The sequence below is a fragment of the Sparus aurata genome, chromosome 20 (genome assembly GCF_900880675.1).
Source record: "Sparus aurata chromosome 20, fSpaAur1.1, whole genome shotgun sequence".
Classification (NCBI taxonomy): domain Eukaryota; kingdom Metazoa; phylum Chordata; class Actinopteri; order Spariformes; family Sparidae; genus Sparus; species Sparus aurata.
In genome coordinates, this window is record NC_044206.1 from 27386840 (window position 1) to 27407465 (window position 20626).

The 20626-nt window shown below is 40.9% G+C and overlaps 2 protein-coding genes across 2 annotated transcripts; both read right to left on the bottom strand.

The window, feature by feature from the left end:
- Positions 1 to 8298: 8298 nt before the first annotated feature.
- Positions 8299 to 16510, bottom strand: LOC115571554 (stonustoxin subunit alpha-like). The gene is made up of 5 exons (XM_030401001.1): positions 16415 to 16510; positions 13823 to 13923; positions 8977 to 10470; positions 8664 to 8855; positions 8299 to 8450 (listed from the first exon to the last, which is right to left on the bottom strand). The coding sequence occupies exons 2-5, from the start codon at positions 13911 to 13913 to the stop codon at positions 8299 to 8301; spliced, it is 1929 nt and encodes a 642-aa protein (XP_030256861.1). The 5' UTR covers positions 13914 to 13923; positions 16415 to 16510.
- Positions 16511 to 16743: 233 nt separating this feature from the next.
- Positions 16744 to 20018, bottom strand: LOC115571494 (hydroxycarboxylic acid receptor 2-like). The gene is made up of 3 exons (XM_030400936.1): positions 19921 to 20018; positions 18641 to 19242; positions 16744 to 18052 (listed from the first exon to the last, which is right to left on the bottom strand). Exons 2-3 carry the CDS (start codon positions 19052 to 19054, stop codon positions 17357 to 17359), a joined length of 1110 nt encoding a protein of 369 aa, XP_030256796.1. The 5' UTR covers positions 19055 to 19242; positions 19921 to 20018; the 3' UTR covers positions 16744 to 17356.
- Positions 20019 to 20626: the final 608 nt, after the last annotated feature.

Sequence of the window (20626 nt, forward strand, 5' to 3'; positions counted from 1 at the left end):
TCAGAATAACAGTTTGACCTCTGACACTTTAATTGACCCTCTGAGGGCTCAAACCTCTCTGATTAATCACAGGTTTACTTCACAATATCAGAGACTTTTAATGTGGTCTCGTCTCAGAGTTGAGAATGAAACAGAACCAAGAGCAGCTCTGCGGGCAGATAATGATGAATAGGGTCATATTCTGTACATGTAAAGGTGTGTAAATGTATACTGGTATAGACGTCTAACACATTAACTACAGTACCTCTTATTAGGCTGACTGTATTTCCATTATCCCCACTGACTAGTGGTTGAAGTTGTTTGGTCCTTCTGGCTCTGGAAAGTGACCTATTGTTGTTGTGATTCATCTTCTTACATTGTTTTGGGCCCATATTTCACACAGTCCTAACATCTCATCAACCATCGTTTACAAGTATGCTGAACAATATCCTTGTGGTTTTGTTTCCCTCACCTCTTCCCGACTTGCACACTGATCTAAACTGTGTGAATCACAGATCAGCACGTTTAACAATGATGCAACAGTGTGAATGCATCAGAGATTTTCTTTGTTTTTTTGTTTTTTTTAATTATGGTGAAATTCTTACAGTAATTGATAACTTAGAAATGTGCTGCCGCTCAAAAGTTTGGTCCCTGAATACAGTTGTATTGATTCATATATCTAGTTATTTATAAACAAATATACAAACAGATGAACTGCATCTTCTGAATCTGCGATAGGGTGAATGGTTCTAAGGACTCATCATAAAATAAGAAGTCAAAATTACATGATAAAAAGTTGAAATTCAGGGCACATGGAGTAGTCAGACACACAGTGAGATATCTCTCCCAGACAAACTGCAATTTACACCCAAACTAACTTAAAATTCAGTATTGCTCGATAAGAAAGATAGATGGGTTGGGGAAGAACACTTAGAAGCCAAAAAGCCGACGAAAGAGAGCCTGTAAAACAGAAAAACATAACGACAGCCAGAGACAGCAGCTGAAAAGTAGATCAAGTCTGTTAGGGAGATTGGAATACAATTTTGAACCACCAATTAGACACAACAAGCACGAGCAGACATGGACCCCAGAAATCAAAAAACCTAAATATTCTGATTAGAGAGGCAGGCTTATTTGATGTGTGGAGAAGTATTCATACAAGGGATGGGGAATTCACCCACTATTCAGCTACACATAAAGTACATTCTAGGTTGGACTTTTTCCTGATGAATACAATAGATAGACACAGAGTACATGAGTGTTCCATCGGACAGCAGATGTATGTGATCACAACATTGTTTATCTAAATATACATCTGGACAGTGGGAATCCAGTGGCTTTATAGGAGGTTGATTGCTGGAGTGGATTCACCTGGCTGCTGCCTGTGGAAAGAGACCACGCCCACATGCACACACACAGAACAGACAGGGGGAGAGACACAGGAGGAATAATACAGACAGGGAAAACACACACACACACACACACAAGGGAGAAGGCAGGGCTGCCATGATGAGATCATGACAGAGCTGATAACCCTAACCCTTTGTAAAAGGACGCCAAACACAGGATAACATCAGGCGCACCCTTCATATTATAGACCATGTCAATAAACACCATACAAGCGCTGCCCTGATCAGCTTAGACGCCGAAAAAGCGTTTGACAGGGTCAGCTGGGACTTTTTGTATAAGGTACTAGAGAGGATGGGATTCAATGGTAAATTCATTGTATACTGACCCATCAGCCAGAGTTAAAATCAATGGACACCTGACAGGCACTTTTAAACTGTACAGAGGGACACGACAAGGCTGTTGTGTTCACCCCGCCCTCTTCCTGATCTTCATAGAGCCACTGGCTCAAATAATTACACAAGAAGACAAGTTGACAGGAATCACGATAGCAAGAGATTACCATAAAATAGGTCTGTTGCTGACGATATAATTACCTTCCTTAAAGACCCAAATACAATGTTTACTAAATTAGTAAAGATAATGGAAGAATATGGATTGATGTCGGGCTACAAAGTGAATATGTCAAAAACTCAGGTTTTAACTTTCAATTAAAAGCCAAACAAAGAAATCAGTAAGTGATATAGTTTAAACTGGAAAGCTAAGTCAATAAAATACCTAGGAGTGATAATAAATCAGGAATTTGACCGAATTCACGAGACAAATCACAAACTAATAAATGATAAAATTCAAAGAGATGTGGCAAAATGATCAACTTTAGTGATGGATTTCAGGAAATAAAACAAAGGAATAACAGCGACATGTACACTTGTAGATAAGCAATATTTCAAATCAATTAGACAACTTAAAAATGAGTTTGGATTTTTGAATGTTTTACATTTTTTCTGAATGATTACAGTTCTTTAGTTGAAATACATGATGACAAATGATAGATGATCTGATTTAGTCGTCTATCAAAAACTATTCAAAACACAAAAAACAAAACAGCTCCAGTTCCACAGAATTAGCGTGAGCGTTATAGTGATGGATGCTGGTAGGTGATGTTTATTTCTGTGTAAACACTTTATGTCCCCCAGCAGTGTTGGATTACATCAAAACATCTTTTGTTTAATTTTGGTTCACTTCCTCCATTAGAGTTGGGCCTGTCACGCTATGAGACAGATCATGATAATATCTGGAGGTATGTCATGGTAAGAGTCAGTAGAAGACAGAGTCTGGCAGTATCTTAAGGCGGGTACACACTACAGGATTTCTGGTCGCAAATATTAAACATGTTCATTATTTACGATCTCTCCTTCCGACGCCTTCCGAGCGGATCAGACTGGACAAAATCACTCTTAACACACCCCACACTACAGGAAAATCAGACACAATGTCCTTTGCAAACATCAGATAATTGGGCCTTTGCTAGCTTTGATCATAAGCGGGAAATCGGGACAAAAATTGCCCTGATAATCCTGCAGTGTGTACCCCCCTTAATATGTCTGACCTTTTGCTCTATTCATCTGGTTTATCTTGTATATATTGTATTATTGTTGTATATATGTTAGGATTTTCATCTTTTTTAATCCTTGTTTATATTTATGTTTATTTCGTCAAAATGAAGAGTTGCTAACTGTTTAGTTGTTTCTGAAACAATGACAATATACATTTATTCTATTCTTAAAGAAACAAAGATTATTGTGATACAGTATCAGCTCCCCATTCAACTCCTTTAATTTATGTCAGTTTGTTTTAGCTCAAATACATTAAATGTATCAGCAGCATCTTAACTCATGTGTCTAAATACCAACTTGAACATCACTTTGTTTATTTGATTTAATGTCCTTATCTCACAGTATTTCTGCAGTGGTTTAGATGTGATTTTAATCCATTTCAGTCAGTGAAAGGTGAATGTGAGGCAGACGTGGGTTAGAGTTCCATACACTGTTCCCTTAAAAGCATTTAATCCAGCTGTGATTTGACTTGACTTCATGCTGCAGCTGGAGAATAAGCCCAAACACACCTCAAAGCTTTGACACAGAGTTCTGGGACCTTCCTGTGTGTGTTAACAGAACTAAACTTCATGCTGCAAAATGTGACAAATAAACTCAAAATCTGTGCAGATAAACAGATGTGGTTTGTGTTTCTGGTCATTGTGATTTCCTCAGTCAGCTGAAACGACTGACAGAAGTTAAATCATCAGTTTTATTGAACTTTATTTCTACTGATGGAGCTCATTTAAAATATCAATGAATGTGCAACTCAGAGATGTTAAATGACTGCTTCAGAGTGCAGCTCTGCAAGGAATTAAACAGGTTAATAATCAGCAGGCAATAAGAACAACAGAGCTACTGAAGTATTGATTTAATCTGCAGACTGTTCATCTGATTGGTATGAACTTTATTGTTTGTACATAAAACAACATTTTTAGCAAATATTTTTTGTCATTTCTGTTTATTCTCACTGTAAATTGAATCATTCAGTTTTTTTGTTACTGTTCGTTGGACAAAAAATGATATTTGAAGACGTCACTTTGGACATTTTTCACTAATTTCTTTCTTTAATTTTTTCATCAAACTTAGATTTCACCTTTTTTTCTTGAACTGGTAGAAATAATCTTCCATGTCATGATGGTTTCTATGATTAGTTAACAGCTCAGTTGCAGCTCCTCTTCTGCTCTCCTGCAGCAGACAGTAAATGTCTGTGCTGACGGCGCCCTCAGCAGGTGAACACAGGTCACTGCAGCTCTGCACACAGTCTATAATTGGCTACACTATAAGTGTTAGTGTTCCACCTGCTGCCTCTCACCTTCCTCACCTGTGTGTCTCTGCAGCTGAATACTGAGACGGTTAAATAGCCCCGAACCAACACTGAGTGTTCTTTACATTCAGACTGTTTTCATGTTCAGAATCCATTCCACCGGTTTCACACAAACATCATCATTTATTCACAGGTGTTTTTGGACACCTGGGTATGTGGAAAAGTTCAAGGGCAGTGAATACTTTTGCAAGCCACTATATGTGCCTTTAATTTACAGGACGGCTTCAAGATGACAGGAAATGGGGTCAGAGAGCTCTGATGGGTTGCATGCTCGACCAACTGAGTTACCTCTGCTGTGTATATTCATATGTGTATTGTGTTTAACATTTACCAAATAGTGTAAACAGTGATGGACTCTCCAGAACAACCCCCTGACCTCAGGTGGGAAAAGTCTTTATCACAATCTCCAACCAGTGACTTGCTTAAAGAGACCAAACCAGCCGGGCTTCTTTAATCACCAGCTGTTGTTGTGACACATATTTCAGGACTTCTTTATGTCAGTGTGTCTGGTTACCAACAGAGTCTGCAGTATAGGTGGTGAGGGATTTACTGTACTCTCAGAATGACTCATTTTAAAAGATCAGACTGGAGGAACTCTCACTCTATAAACTGGGAACTCTGTTTTTCTTTAAATGGGGAAACTTCAAGATCCCTGAAAATCTGAACAATTTATAAAAAGGTCGGATTAACTTCTACTCAAATGCATAAACTATGAAAGAATGTCTAATAAAGTGTAACCTTCACAATCAAAACACTAGAATAAACCCAATGAAATAACCAGTCAGATTTGACACCATCAAATAGAATATGAATCTTATTAGCTTTAGCAATTTGTTTCCTTAAATTTCAGACATCTTTTTGTATTAAATGAATGTGTCAGCCTTTCACAGAGACTCCAGGATCTCTTTACCTGTGGACGACCAGATCTGATCACCTCAAAAAGAAGTCAAGTCAAGAGCTTTGGTTGGAATGTACATAATACACTCCAGTTTTATTTCAGCTTTTATATTTTTTTTGGATTAAATCACAAACAGTTTAAAGAAAAAGTACAGAAATGAGTTCAAATGACAAAAGCTTCCTTTTCTCAGGTCAGCACAAATCAAAGGTCAAAAAACAAAAAGGAAGAACGTCCAATAATCAGCCCTAACATCACAGAGCTCTCACCTTTTCTACCTTCACACTCAACAACAACCTTAGCACAGCTCGTTTCTCTCAACAGACAACATTGTTTGTCAAACAGGATCCAGCATATCAGTATATCAGGAGAGTCTCAGCAGCCTGTACATTTTGGGTGAACAGGCCACAGGAAGGTGTCAGTTGGTGCAGCAGCCGTAGATCAACTTAAAGTCAAACCACAAACTCATCTATCGGCTGGTGGAGGCAGCGGCATCATCAACACGTCGGTTAGACTTCCTGCTGTTCAGGTGTCGGGCAGAGGACAGTCGCTCACAGGACATTTATTTCCATCTGACTTCAAATGAGTTCATTTAAAAGATTCAATAAGACCAATAAGAAAGTTACACAGGAGGCAGGCCAGTGGCCAATAAAATCCTTAATTGAACCTAAGATCAGAGTTAAGGTACAGATTTGAGAAAAACAAAGATTCCTCTTTTATTGTAGAAAGATGATTATCTTTAAAATGCATCATGAAGAAACATGCTAAATGAAACAATCTGCACTTTAGCTACATTGTGTCCCAACTTAACATAAACATAAATTCAACACAATCTGTTAACACGCGTGTTTGACATAACAATCATATATTCATTTAAGATCTATAAGTATCATGAATAATAAAATATAGTTATAACCAACAAGTATCTGATATACCAATCAATGAAAGTCTAAACCAAACCAGTATGAGAAGATCATTCATAAACTCAACATGGACTAATACATAGAAAATGACATATTTCAGCTCTATAACATCAGTGTTGTGCTTAAAGTCTTAACAGAGTTTATTTTTTAGATCAGAACATGAATTAATTAGAGTGCTTAATAAGACATTCACTGAACTTTAGGTCAGCTCAGATCTCTCTTTTACTCTGAAAAGACAATTCTTTAAAAAATAATGCAAAAAGAAAAAGAAACAAATAATCAAATCAAATCAAACAATCAGCACTTAAACCATCTTATATCCTAACCTACTCTTTACATGAGCTGTGAGCTTCTATTTAACAAACTGTAATGGCGAACCAGCTGTGTTTCAGTATAAGCTCCGTCTCTTTAAAGGGATATTCCGGTGTAAGTTTAATCCATGGTCTAAATCACCGTGAAACTGTGTTACACTCTCTATCTCCAGAGAGATCAAGTTAGCAGACCGCTAATTTACGGAGTTTTATCAACCTCAGAAATGACCGCACGACAACAATACACTGCAGTAAATGGATCCAAATATAAACCGCCACCAAAAAACCAAAAATAATGCTCAGAACAGCACCAAACTTCAGCAACAGTACAAATAGGGTCTCAGCACATAGTCCGGGGCATCTAACCTCCGCTAGCTTAGCTGGATTTCTATTGTGAAGCTAAAAACAGACTTCAACTCTCCTCCATCAGCTTCCGGGTCGGGGAAGTCCTGACGCAACGATTACCGAGTGCAGTTAGAAATGCTCAATTCCGTTCTTTTCCCTGTCCGCTCTCGATAATAACTGTTATAAACTGGCAGGTAAGACACAGATGAACTTTGATTGCTTTTCCATGGAGTCATAATCATACATTTTCATCCATGAGCCGCGGAACTCTACTGCACTCGGTAATCGACTCGTCAGGACTTCCCGTCAACAGGAAGCTGCTGCAGAAGAGTGGTAAATTTAGTCAGCTTTTGAGTAGAAATCCAGCTAAGCTAGCGGAGGTTAGATGCCCCGGACTATGTGCTGAGACCCTATTTGTACTGTTGCTGAAGTTTGGTGCTGTTCTGAGCATTATTTGTGGCTTTTTGGTGGCGGTTTATATTTGGATCCATTTACTGCAGTGTATTGCTGTCGTGCGGTCGTTTCTGAGGTTGATAAAACTCTGTAAATTAGCGGTCTGCTAACTTGATCTGACTTCATCTAAATCTGTGTTCAGAGAGAGATTCAAATGTGAACACATATCCCTGTTAGAGGTAATATTGATAACATGTAGTCAAATCATTTTTAAAAACATTATTCTGATTGTGATAGTACATTTTAAAAATATTGTCAGGTCCAAAGTGATTGTTTTATTTATCTCTGTGTCAGAATACAGACAGTTGGTTATAGCTTCTAACAGGTTTGTCAGCCAATAGAATAACTCCGTTGGAATCAGGTGGTATCTCTGTTTCATCAGCATCTACAGTCTGAGTATTTACCAGTTTGTTTGAATAACATAAGAATGTTTGATTTCTACAGTATGGACCCAGCAACTGTACTGCCCTAACGTTAACTAGCTAGCGTTAGCAACATTAATGTCATTGTTTGCGTAAGCTAGTTTTAGCTAGCTGGATAGCATTGGTAACATTAGCTACAACAGACTGGCAACCACTTGAGGGGGTAAATCAGGTGCTGGAGGGCGCCACTCAAGCCCCTCAGGAAGAGCACTAGGCTTTGAAGCCAGTTTTCGTAGCGGTTAAACTGTGAAATCACATCATCACACGATGCACTGTGGCCCAAAAATACTTTGTTTCATAAGCTAATGAGCAAAAAATTCACCTGCAGCCTTAAAAGCATTTCCCTGTAGAACGCCATTATAAAAGAAACATCTGTAAAACTGTTGACACCAATAACTACAAACGGGACATTTATGAATGTTTGATCCGTAGTGGTTTTATATTTGTAAAACTTTTAAAACTGCTGGACATATTCAGTGAGCTGCATAACCAGGAAGTAAACTTTTTTGGCATATGCACAAGGCAAGCGATTCTCATTGGGCGCCATCTTTGCCTCTGGTATCAGGTTTTTATATAAATCTATGGGGCAGATAATTGGAACAACAGCAGTGTTGTGTGGTGAAGGGGGAGATGGAATGACTTGTTTAGTGTGTGAAAGTTATCAATAAGACCTTTGACAGACAGAGAATCTAACACGTCTGTCATTGCTCGTGTTCAACTGGACAAATGTGCGCATAATTGCCATTCCAATAAGCCCACAGGCCTGGATACACAGGGTCAGTGAAGCTGGAGTCAAAAGTGTAAAGATGTTCCAGGTTGTTCGAGGAGACTCTGTAGAAGGACAGAGTTCCACCTTCATGGTCAAGAAACACCCCAACCCTGATGACACTTTCGGGGGGAATAGGAGCAGCCCACATCTGCTTAATATGCCAAGACCTAAATTTGCCTGCGTTTTTGCCGAAAGCCCATGATATTGAATTATATCCAAGCTCAGCGTCATAACCTCTTCCTTTTCGCCCCACTCCCTTGTACGCAGCAAGTATATAAACAGAATTATACCACGAACCATTACTCATCTCTACCTCCCAGTAATGGCGCCCACTCAACCCCTCTTTGCACAACACCTGAGTAAGACTGTCAAACCTCTCTGGGTGATCAGGATAGTTCAGCCAGCTACCACATGTTGCCTTCTTGTTGTCCTCAGATAGATGGAGGTAGCCGTTTGCTGTGTTTGGGTCCAGGGTGAGATCACAGGCGTCTGATGGAGAATCCAAAACAAAATGTATGATTAATCATTCTGATGGATAAAAACAGATTTCTTAAGCAGTGTAAGTTATGAAGCATATTTATGACTCAGAGAAGCACAGTAAATGACTTACACCAGATCAAATCTCTTTTGTTTGTGATGTTCCTCACAGGAGGGAGGGCGGGCTTTGAGAAATCCTCAGACACCAGTTCACCGTTCCTGTAGCGGTAGATGGTTGCTCCGGTGTATTTCTCATTTGTGATGGCAGCTACCAGGAAACAGAATCTGCTGTTGCTCTTCAAGGATTTGGCAAATTCTTTCAAACATTTGGCTTTTTCTCTCATTTGGGTAAAAACTTCATCTGAGTAGTACCATGGGACTTCATTGGTACTTCCTTTCGGTGAATCCAGGTCTTCATTGGTACTTTCTTTAGGTGAATCCAGGTATTGGTCCATCTCATCCAGGCAGGGGTCAGCACTCTGCAGGGAGGTGAAGACGAAGCACAGAGCATCATCGACACCTGCAGCAAGAACCTCTCTGTCCAGCTCTGACTGATTATGGACGATCTTTGTTCCCTCCATCATTTCCACACAGGACCTGATGACGTTGATTTCTCTCTCTTTATGATCCAGCCACTTGTCTAGTTTTTCATGACTGAATGGTGACTTGTTTCTGTTATCAAGGAGTTTTTTTACTGAGCTCTCGTCTTCTTTACCGTCACGGATTGAGGGAAGTTCCTTCGCCATGGTTGTCTGGAGGTTAGACACGTAACGATTACAACAGTTTTGGAACTTGTTTAACTCTTCTTGGATCTGTGGAAGATTCTGTACCACTGTGTCGTCCAGAGAATCGTTGCATCTCATTTGTATTTCTCTTAAATCTTCGAGAGCATTCTGCACCTTCCACACTAATCCAGCACTGATCTCTCTCTTCAGCTCAGCTGCAGTCGTGTCAAAGACCTTCAGAGGCAGCAGCCAGACCTTCAGAGGAACAGTATCTTTTCCTTTTTCTCTCAGCAGTTTTGGAAGCTCTACATAGGTCTTAACTGCATCTACAAATGTTACAGGGTTGCTGTCAAGAATGAAGTCTCCGTAGAATTTGCAGGAGAATTTGTTGGTCAGTTCTTTTTCTTCATCAGTCAGCTTGATGTCAGCTTGACCCTCAACATTAAATGAGGGGATCTTCTTGATCACAGCCTCCATCTGGCCCTGGATGTCCTGAACGCTGCTGGCTTCTAACTTGTCACTGTCAAACACAAAGAAAGCATTTGCCCCATAAAGGATTCCTGTGACTACATGTGTTGCTGTGCCCTTCTTGATGACATCTACCTGTTGGGTGTTCATGGTTTCACCTTGAATCACTGACAACTGATTGAAGTGTGTGGTAGCGTTGTACCGACACGTCACTCTGCTCTGATTCTTGAATTTCTTCGTATCATTCAGATACTTGGCAGATGCATCAACTTCAACCAGTCCACACAGGAAACTGGCCTTCAGAGAAGCTTCAATGTCCATCAGAGAGGACTTGGATTCAATGGAGTCAGATGCAGAATGGTAAAAGTCACTCCATGGTTTTGTCATTTCAACTGTTTTCTCTTTAAGAGTTTTTTCATCCCACAATGTCAAACCTAAAGAAATTGGAAAAAATCAGTTGTTTTTATAAATGTTGGGAATCGATGGTAGGGCAGGTTTGGTTATGAGAAATGAATAATTATTGATACTAATTGAAACATGTATCTGGAATTCAAAAATGATGGACGTGAATACGTCACCCAAAGGGAGTCTATGGAACAAACGCGCAGGATTTGAACCACACCATTTGATTCATGTGCACTTTTGGATACACACGGAAGATATTGTTTCGAAAAGCGGTGCTACCACGAGGCATATACAATATATACAGCAAAACCAGAATCATAATTTCAGAAGTTGTGTTCGCGACTTCTCCAAGTCATGTCCGGCCAGTGTTGTCGTCATTCACAGAACACTCCGTGATGTCACCCTCCACGAGATCATGACTGCCATTTTGGCTCTACGCCATCTTTTGACTTTGACAACGGCCGCTATTTCGGCTTTTTTTCTTTTTTCCTCCGAAACACACACACACACACACACACACACACACACAGACACACACAGACACACACAGACTACATGCTTATTTGTTATTCGTGCTTGAGTTTGTTTGTTGTTTTAAGGAGGGTACATACGTAACAATAATCGGGCTGATTTTGCTTTGATTTTACACCTTCCTGACCACGGAAGATAGTCTTCTGTTTTATAAGATTATCCTATACGATTATCCTATGGTCCATGGTGTGTTAAGAGTCAATTTGTCCCATTAATTTGCAATGTGATGTGAAACACAATGTCATCAACCAGCTGACTGAGGACCAAGGAAGTGGACGTAAATAAAAACAGAGGTGAGATCTAACTTTTTCTATGGGGGTGTTTGAATTAGCCATTTTAATGTTTTTAATGGGTTTAGCGTTGGTGCTACCTGTCATTAACTGTCATACTGGTGGTTAATGCAAGTATTGCTCACACAAAAGCTCACATTCCCTCTTCTATGTCTTCCATGTCTTTCATGTTTTGAAACATTTATTTACTCTTTTTAATATACAGTCTATGCTCTTTTCCGTTTATGAAGAGCCCTGTGACGCTGAGGTTGTTGCCATTGGTTACTGTAGATCACTCTTGAACACGTGATATTTCTGGCTCAGCGGACTAGATTCTAGATCAGCTGTGAGACAGATAATCTTTATGTGTTGTGTCCTATGCTGAGAATATCGGAGCACAACACACACAGTACGATCAAAGCTGATGTTTTAATCTTCATGTGAGGGGGCTCTACAGATAAAACATCTCTTAAGATTTATAAAATCCTTATGTATGTACCCCCCTTTAGTTTCATAGATTAGCTGCTTTAGTCGAGCGATGGATTTTGTTTATTTGAAAGTATTATTGATCAATGTGCTGAATAAATTCCATTGCATTGCATGGGGGTAAGTGCCGAACGAGTGGCAAACAGGTGTGGTGGTCCCTCTCTTTAAGAAGGGGGACTAGAGGGTGTGTGCCAATTACAGAGGTATCACACCACTCAGCCTGCCTGGGAAAGTCTACTCCAAGGTGCTGGAAAGGAGGGTCCGGCCGATTGTCGAACCCTCAGATTGAAGAGGAACAATGTGGATTCCGTCCTGGTCGTGGAACAATGGACCAGCTCTTTACTCTGGCAGGGGTCTTGAGGGGGCCTGGGAGTACAATCTCCCAGTCTACATGTGTTTTGTGGATCTGGAGAAGGTGTACGACCGGGTCCCCCGGGATGTTCTGTGGGAGGTGCTGTGGGAGCATGGGGTGAGGGGGTCCCTTCTCAGGGCCATCCAATCCCTATATTCTGAAAGCGAGAGCTGTGTACGTGTACTCGGAAGTAAATCAGACTTGTTCCAAGTGGGTGTTGGCCTCTGCCAGGGCTGTGCCTTGTCTCCAATCCTGTTTGTGATATACATGGACAGGATTTCAAGACGCAGTCGTGGTATGGAGGGGTTACAGGTTGGTGACCTGAAGATCGCATCACTGCTTTTTGCAGATTATGTGGTCTTGATGGCATCATCGGCTGTAGATCTACAGCGCTCACTGGATCAGTTCGTGGCTGAGTGTGAAGCAGCAGGGATGAGGATCAGCACCTCAAATTCTGAGGCCATGGTTCTCAGTAGGAAACCGGTGGATTGCCTACTCCGGGTGGGGAATGAGTCCTTGCCCCAAGTGAAGGAGTTCAAGTACCTCAGGGTTTCGTTCATGAGTGAGGGGATGATGGGGCGTGAGATTAACTGGAGAGTCGGAGCAGTGGGTGCGGTGTTGCATGCGCTTCACAGCACGGTTATAATGAAAAGGGAGCTGAGCTGGAAGGCAAAGCTCTCGATCCTCGTCCCTACCCTCACCTATGGTCATGAGCGATGGGTCATGACTGAAAGAATGAGATCACGGGTACAAGCGGCCAAAATGGGTTTTCTCCGCAGGGTGGCTGGGGTCTCCCTTAGAGATAGGGTGAGAAGCTCAGCCATCCGGGAGGGACTCGGAGTAGAGCCGCTGCTCCTTTGCATGGAAAGGAGCCAGTTGGGTGGTTTGGGCATCTGATGAGGATGCCACCAGGGCGCCTTCATAGGGAGGTGTTCCTGGCACGTCCACCTGGGAAGAGACCTAGGGGTAGACACAGGACCAGGTGGAGGGATTATATCTCTTCTCTGGCCTGGGTGCGCCTTGGGATTCCCCAGTCAGAGTTAGCCTATGTGGCTGGGGAAAGGGAAGTCTGGGGCTCGCTACTGAAGCTGCTGCCCCCACGACCTGATTTTGGATAAGTGGTTGACAATGGATGGATGGATGGTATTGTACATCGCAGTTTTCTGTGATTATTTTGTGCATGTATTTGTGATATTTTCTGGTTGTGAGTCAGTGTCAGTGCTCGGATTCATTTCCTTCACAAAGTACTTTACAAATATATATAGTTTTGGTCTGGTTATTGGTCCCTGATTGCAGGGTGGTGCCCCATTTAATTATCTAATCATAATGTGTGTTTTATTGATTAATTTTATTAATTATTATCAATGATTAGTAATTTCTAATAACCACAGCTGCCCTGCCATCGATTCCCAACATGAAGCAGGAATCACTGTGGACTTGGATCTTGGATCGGCTGCATGATGTGGTCAAAGAATCATATTTCAATTGTGACATGATTAGAGAGGTCAGAGATAATGATGGTTTTTGGGTCACAGTTCTAATTTACACTGAACAAACTATTAAATCAGGATGATGTGACATTTGTTGGGGTCCAAACAAACATGATTGAGTAAATCTGCAGAACTAGATTTGTGGACCAGGGACCAGAACAGCTTGGACAATTCCTGAACCTATTTATAGATATACTATATACAGAACTGTTTTAAATATAATATTATTTTATATGTCAATGTCAAGACTTACCTGGGATCAGTTCATCTCTGCGAGCATCATAGAGCATTCCTAGGGTGAAAGGTCGACCCAGGGCAGCGATGTTCATGACTTCTGAGGACATTTTCTTCAATCTGTTCAAGAGACACCACAACCTTCAGGACTTCATTTACACTAAGAGCTGTTGTGATATGGTTTTTATTCAAACCAGTGTTAAATAGCTTTGTATTCCAACAATATTCACTGTTTAACACTGTTAATGGTAAGGCCCAAAATACTTAAATGCCAACATAAACATTGTCCACATGCAGCATAGGCATAACACCAGGGCTAGCATTCATTCCTGCGTAGAACCTAAAGTGAATAATGCAGGTAAACATTCTTTCTTTTACACTGGTATCATGGCATGGAATGGCTTACCTACTGCTACTCAACTCGTATCATTTTTAAAAGACAGGTTAAGCAGATTGTATGGAACAAGGGGATAGTTACTGATATTTTAACTCCGTTTTGCTTTTCTTATTTCTTTGTGTTCTGTGTTGTGTCTGCCTCTTGTTTAGTTGTTTTATGTGTAACACCAAGGGCCATGCTGGAAATAAGTGTTATACTTTTGCATGTCGTCCTTTTGGATTACCATTTTATGTGTTTTTGATCCAGAAATAAATCAATCAATCAATCAATACAGGGCTCCAACTTACACTTGGTGCAAAGCGAGTCTCATAGCTAGTTTCAGCCTGACTCACTTGTCATTTTCACACCCAGTGCCCACATTGTTTAAAAGCAAATATACTTGTGATGTGTTGGACTGTAAGTGAGGTGTGATCAGGTGAACTGATGGCAGATTGCTATCTTGAGGCAGCAGAAAGCGACAGCAAGTCAAAGGGCCTATTTAAACGGTCTATAGTACATGGTGGTGGTGCGTTTAGGGCGTGTCCAAGTCCATTTTGCTCATCAAACAGTAGATAGTCTGGACGCAAAGAGGTTGTGTTCAGTCTCTGAATGTCAGTCATGGATGTATTTTGGGCGGAACATAAATTAAACCAATCAGAGCGTCTTCTCACATTCCCTTCAGGAGCCAGGTGAGTCGGACCTGCAGCATGTAAACAGGCACTCGTCTCCTCTGAGGGACGGGGATGTGATCCTCAGCTGCTGGACCCTCTGCCCCGCCATACAACAATCATCTGTCCCATCAACAACTCTGTTTGACTCCAAGTGCAACTGTCCACCGTGGTCAGATTCATATGTGAGAAGTGAACATGTATATTTATAGTTATAATGTAATTTTAATATGTATGTAGTTGTATGTTATTCTATATTTCTATTATTCTGGTGTGTATTCTATCTTTGCTGTTATCTTGTTTCAGTATCTGTAAGCTGCTATTGCACCTGAATTTCCGTGATGAGGGATCAATAAAGTCTTATCTCTTATCTTGATGTAAAACCAGGAGCACCCAGGGTTCAAGTTAGTCAGGAGCAAATAGGAGCTGAGCTCCAATTGAAATAGTTGAATTACACATATGTGGGGGTCACTACTACATTACTAACATCCAGTATTTTGATCCCAATTAATGCATTTTTCAATGTTATGAGAAATGTTTACATTAATGATATAAATGAGTTAAAAGAAACGTAGTGTGTGCACTGTCACACCTTTTCTTATATAAAAGAATGAACTGTTGTTGTGATCTACTTGACACAATTGTTGCAGGCAGTGGGCTGGGTATACAAGTGAAGTAACCAATAACAGCAATATCCCAGACTCCCTTACAAATCCAGGGATTTTAAGAGTTGTTGCATAATGAGGAGAAACTTAACAAACATTGTGAGACAGCTATGGTACATTTTAAATCATTGGTCCCATCTTGTGAATTCGGCTTTAAATGCACCACATTAAGATTGTTCCTCATTTAGAAAAAGTTTTGGTTTGTCGCGGCATTGCTGTAAAAAATGTGTGGTTTTTGTGTTTAAATGCTTCGTGGCTGCTTCTGTGTCTGAGGTGAGTCTTTCCTCCCAGCAGCTCTTTGAAAACACTGTCTCTACTGATTTCAGCATTTACACCAGATTAATGAACACATCCACAGCAAACATGTCAAATTATACAAATCCAGTAAACTTTAACTAGCAGGCTACTTCTTAGGGGGGAAAAAACGTGGAGAAAGTCACCAGACTCCCTTGAAAAATTTTCAATTTTAAGACTTGTTGATGTTGTTGAAGGATCTGTATAAACTTTGTGAAACGCTGTCTGCAACACATTCTTATCTATTTTGGCTTACATGTTCATTCAACAAACATTTTACATGAATATATTTCTTTATTTGTGTAATAAAACGTTGTATCTGTTTGCTCCACTGATATAGGTATATACTCTCTTCTCTCTCTGTCGCAAAACACACCTGTTCCACTATTATCCTCACGTTTGTAAGGGTTAGAGTTACTTTTAGAGACCCCAGCAAAGCTCTGATCTGGATCCCTGGGTGCACCCCAGACATCTGCAGCCCATTTGTTAGTGGCACATGCAGTGTATGTAAAGAGACGTTACATGAATGTTCCACTCTGTAACACAGACTGGAGTTCAGTCTAAACACAGATCTGTTTCTGTCACCCATCAGCCCAGTTTGTCCTCACCTGGTGAAGTTGTGCAGATCAGCTGAGTCGTGTGTGAGTCTTCTTGACTTCCAACTGGAGCTGCTTGTCTGATGAATTCTGATTCTGGGAGGAAACTTATATACTGTAAGATTTCTCTCTCTCTTCCACTGACTCCTCCCATGACACACCTTGATATATTATTTATTCAGGTAACTGCCGTCAGGACTGAGACCTGTGGTCAGGTGATAACATTGTTCTTTAAAGAAATAAAGAGATAAGTAACTTAGTGTGCTGCCTTCTCTCACTTCTGCCAGACTTTTACTGAACCCCAGTATGTTTTATCATTGTCAAAACAATAAAACAGCCTCAAATAAAAAAAGGGTTTTATAATCTTTTACATAGAAATGATAAGATTACACATCCTTTTACAAACATTTCTTTGAACTTGAATTAAAAAAATGTTTCCTGAACATTAAATGTACACACAGTAGGACAACCAAACAACAGTTCATACATTTGATGTGAGACAGAAGAACCTGATCAGCTGATGTAGTTAATGATCTGTCCACTAGATGGAGCACATTACATATCACAACCTACAGTGAACCCATGAGCAGATTTATTTCTTATCTGTGAGTCCGGCTTTGTTTTACCTTTGAAACAGCAGCAGTAGGAGCAGACAGAGCAGTAGTAGAGATTCCAAATATACAAAATGTTTCAGGGTGAATATTGTGTAAATGTCTCTCATGGAGACATACTGGAGCTTTGTAACATTACTGACAATATGTGCAAGAGAGTAAAAGTGTTGAGAACTTCACATTTGAGGAAAGATCTTAGCAGCAAATCAAGAGTTTAAGATTATTAAGTACATTAATTAAAATCGATCTGTTGCTCGATGGCACAAATCAGAAAATGTTTTTTTTTTAGGATGTTAGATCAGAAAAGTAGATTTTGGTCGAGTCATTATCAAGGCAGAGCTCATCACATGGCCTCACTCCGTCTGTCAGCCATCATGGATTTGAGTTCCTGCTGGGTGGTCGACTGACCTCCTGACGAAGAAGCCGTGTTCTCGCCGTCACCTTTGTCCTGCCTGCAGCGGAGGGCGCGGGGCAGCGAGCTGCAGAGCGCCCTCCTGAACATGGAGCTGGAGAAGACGTAGATGATGGGGTCGAGGGCAGAGTTCAGGAAGTTCAGCCCCAAAGACACGATGGTGAGCTGGGTAAACGTGTAGAAGGAGCTGCAGTCCCATGGGCGGTACGAGCGGATGACCCACACCCCGATGGTTGTTACCGTGGTGGGTAAAAAGCAGACCATGAACACCGCCACAATGGCGGCACACACTCGCATCGCCTTTCGCACCTTGTCTGGGTTTCCCATCTGCCGCCCCTTCAGGAAGCTGGAGATCCGGATGGAGCAGAACATCAGCATGGCCAGCGGGATGATGAACTCCAGGACCGTCAGGATCCGGTGCATGCTGACCAGGATGATGATGGCCCGCGACGCCTCTTTGTAGGAAGTGAAGAAGAAACACTGGGTGGTGTTGTGGCCGCGGCCCTTGATGTGGCTGTAAGCCAGCATGGGAACCCGAGGGCTGATCACCAGCATCCACACAAACACCGATGTGAAGGCCGCCTGCCTCTTGGTCATACGGTTGAAGCGGTGGTGAGGGTGAACCACCTGCAGCAGGACGACAGGTATGATGCATCATTTTACATCATTAAGGGCAAAAACATGTCAGAAAGATGATGTTATACTGTCGTCTCCTAGAGGCAAACAGGACAGGGTTCATTTAAATTAGCAAAGATAAATGAGGATGAAGAAGAAGAAGTCTCCTTCAAACTGTCGCCGTTCAATCCTGATTCTTTCAATTAAGAAACATTTCAAAAATGAGATCTCTACCATCCACCTCTGACTGATCATTCACATGTTCATCTTCTCTCGTCTTGATTTCTGTAAGTCACTTGTTTGCCGTCTTAATCAAACTGGCTCGAGTTCAGCTTGTACAAAAGGTGACTGCTATTTTAGACCCAGACTCGGAGCTTGGAGCATCAGATCAGCTGAGACTGTGGACCGGTTGTTCAAAACACAGAACATTGGCCTTCCCACGATCACCAGGCTTCATCTGTGTTGTACGTTGCATGACTTTGTTCTGAGTATTTTCTACTCTGTAACTTGTCTTTAGAGAAGCCCGGTATGAATAAAGTTTAATAAATGTGCGTCAAAGTAACCAAACCATAATAATGTAATGTTCTCTCATTTGCTCACCTTAAAGTAGCGGTAAATTGCCACCACAGTCATGAGTGCGATGCTGGCCGAGCGGTTGGAAAACATCAGGAAGAGGTTGATCCGGCACAAGCCATCTCCAAACACCCAGTAGCCTCTGAGCAAGGCATCGATCCTCAGCGGCAGACTCACCAGAGACATAAAGTCTGCAATGACCAGGTTAAAGAGGAACAGGTTGTTGGGGTTCCAGGCCTTCAGTTTAAAGCAGAAGATCCACAGGGCAACTACGTTTCCCAGCAGCCCCAGTACGACATCAATGGTGAGGACTGGAGGCAGGATCACGCCCTCCAGTTGAATTCCGACTGGCGGGCAGCCGCCGCCTCTTCCACCGCCGGGGATCAGAGTCGTCAGGTTTGGAATCATGGTTGTGAAGTTTACATTTTGTTCTGACAACATTTTGGTAATTCAATTTGTGTTTTTACCTTTTATTCAATCAAAATACATGAATAAGTGTGTGTGTGTGTGTGTGTGTGTGTGTGTGTGTGTGTGTGTGTGTGTGTGTATATGACGACACTGAGAAAGTTTTGTGATTCAGGAAATTTACCACTTCCTCTTTCACCTTCCTGTTTCCTGCAGAATGAAATCTGTGTTAAAGAAAAACAAAACAAAGTGTTTGTACATGAAGTTTCACTTCTCCACAGAGATGCACAACAACACAAGTGTAAAGCCCCGACAGCTAAGATGTTGGATATTGATGAAAGCGGTTTGTTATGATACTATATTATCTGTTTTCATTTTAAAGTGCAGTGCTCCACCTGAACGTCTGTTTCCAGTTAAATAAAATAATTGACTAAATTCAACCATCACTCAACTCTATCAATAAAATGCTTTAATCACAAATAAACTTCAAAATATCCAACAGCAGATAATCTTACAACAGTCAAACATAACAACATAACATTTTCTATCAATTATCAATCCACTTGACCACCATAAAGACAGTCTGCTTCATTATATCAGTCATATTAACAACGTTAACTATAAAGATTAGACTAACATTCAGCTGAAATGAGAAAAAGACATCTGTCAGCTAACACAAGCTAGCTGCTAATTTTAACCAAGATGCCGGCTAGCATTTAATTTTTTTCAGTTAGCAACAAACAATTCAAGTAATGACTTTCTACCTACACCAGCAGAACGAATGCTGTGAATTAAGAAAGAAGAAGAAAGAAACATTTATTTACATGCATTTTACATTAAACACACAGACACGTTAAGTAAGACTTTTATCACAGTGAACTGAAACAACATCCAGAACTCACCAGTCAAGAGTTTCTCAGAGACCTGGAGGAGAGTACAGACGGCGGGCTGGTCCCCGTCTCTGTATTTATGTCCCTGACAGGAGGACGTTCCTCATCAGGCTCCACGTCAACATGTTACCACACTTGTTCTAGTCCAGGCGGTGAAAACGTGTCATATGTAAGAGCACATTACTCAAGACCTTTCAGCAGGGGGCCTATTTTTAGAAGTTGATATTCAACATTTCAGGATCAGAATCAACAATCAATACAGCACTGTGAATAATTATGAATACTGCACTATGTTGACTGCTTATCTCAGCCATGAAACAAATCAAAGTGTTGAGTGAGATTAGCTGCAAACATTAGCCACAATAATGTTTGATGTTCATGTAAAAAATAAATAATCAGTAATGGAATCTCAAATCTTCAGCTCACGTGTAAAATATTTGCTGACTTGAACCAACACAGAGTCATCATGCAGCTAAGATACCAAACATCGGTAACATCTCGTCTCCTTTGACGCGTGTTGTTATTGAAAATAAGATACATAAAAAATTCCGTATAGAAAATAAAATACATTTTAATAAGGATCAGTTGGCGTTACAGAGGCTTCAGTGAACTTCCCCCCTGAAAACAGGCAGACAGACAGGGTCCTCTGTTTACTGATGGTGAGGTGATGATGTCATTTAGAGCTAAAAACTTCCATGATGCATTGTGGGTAAGGATC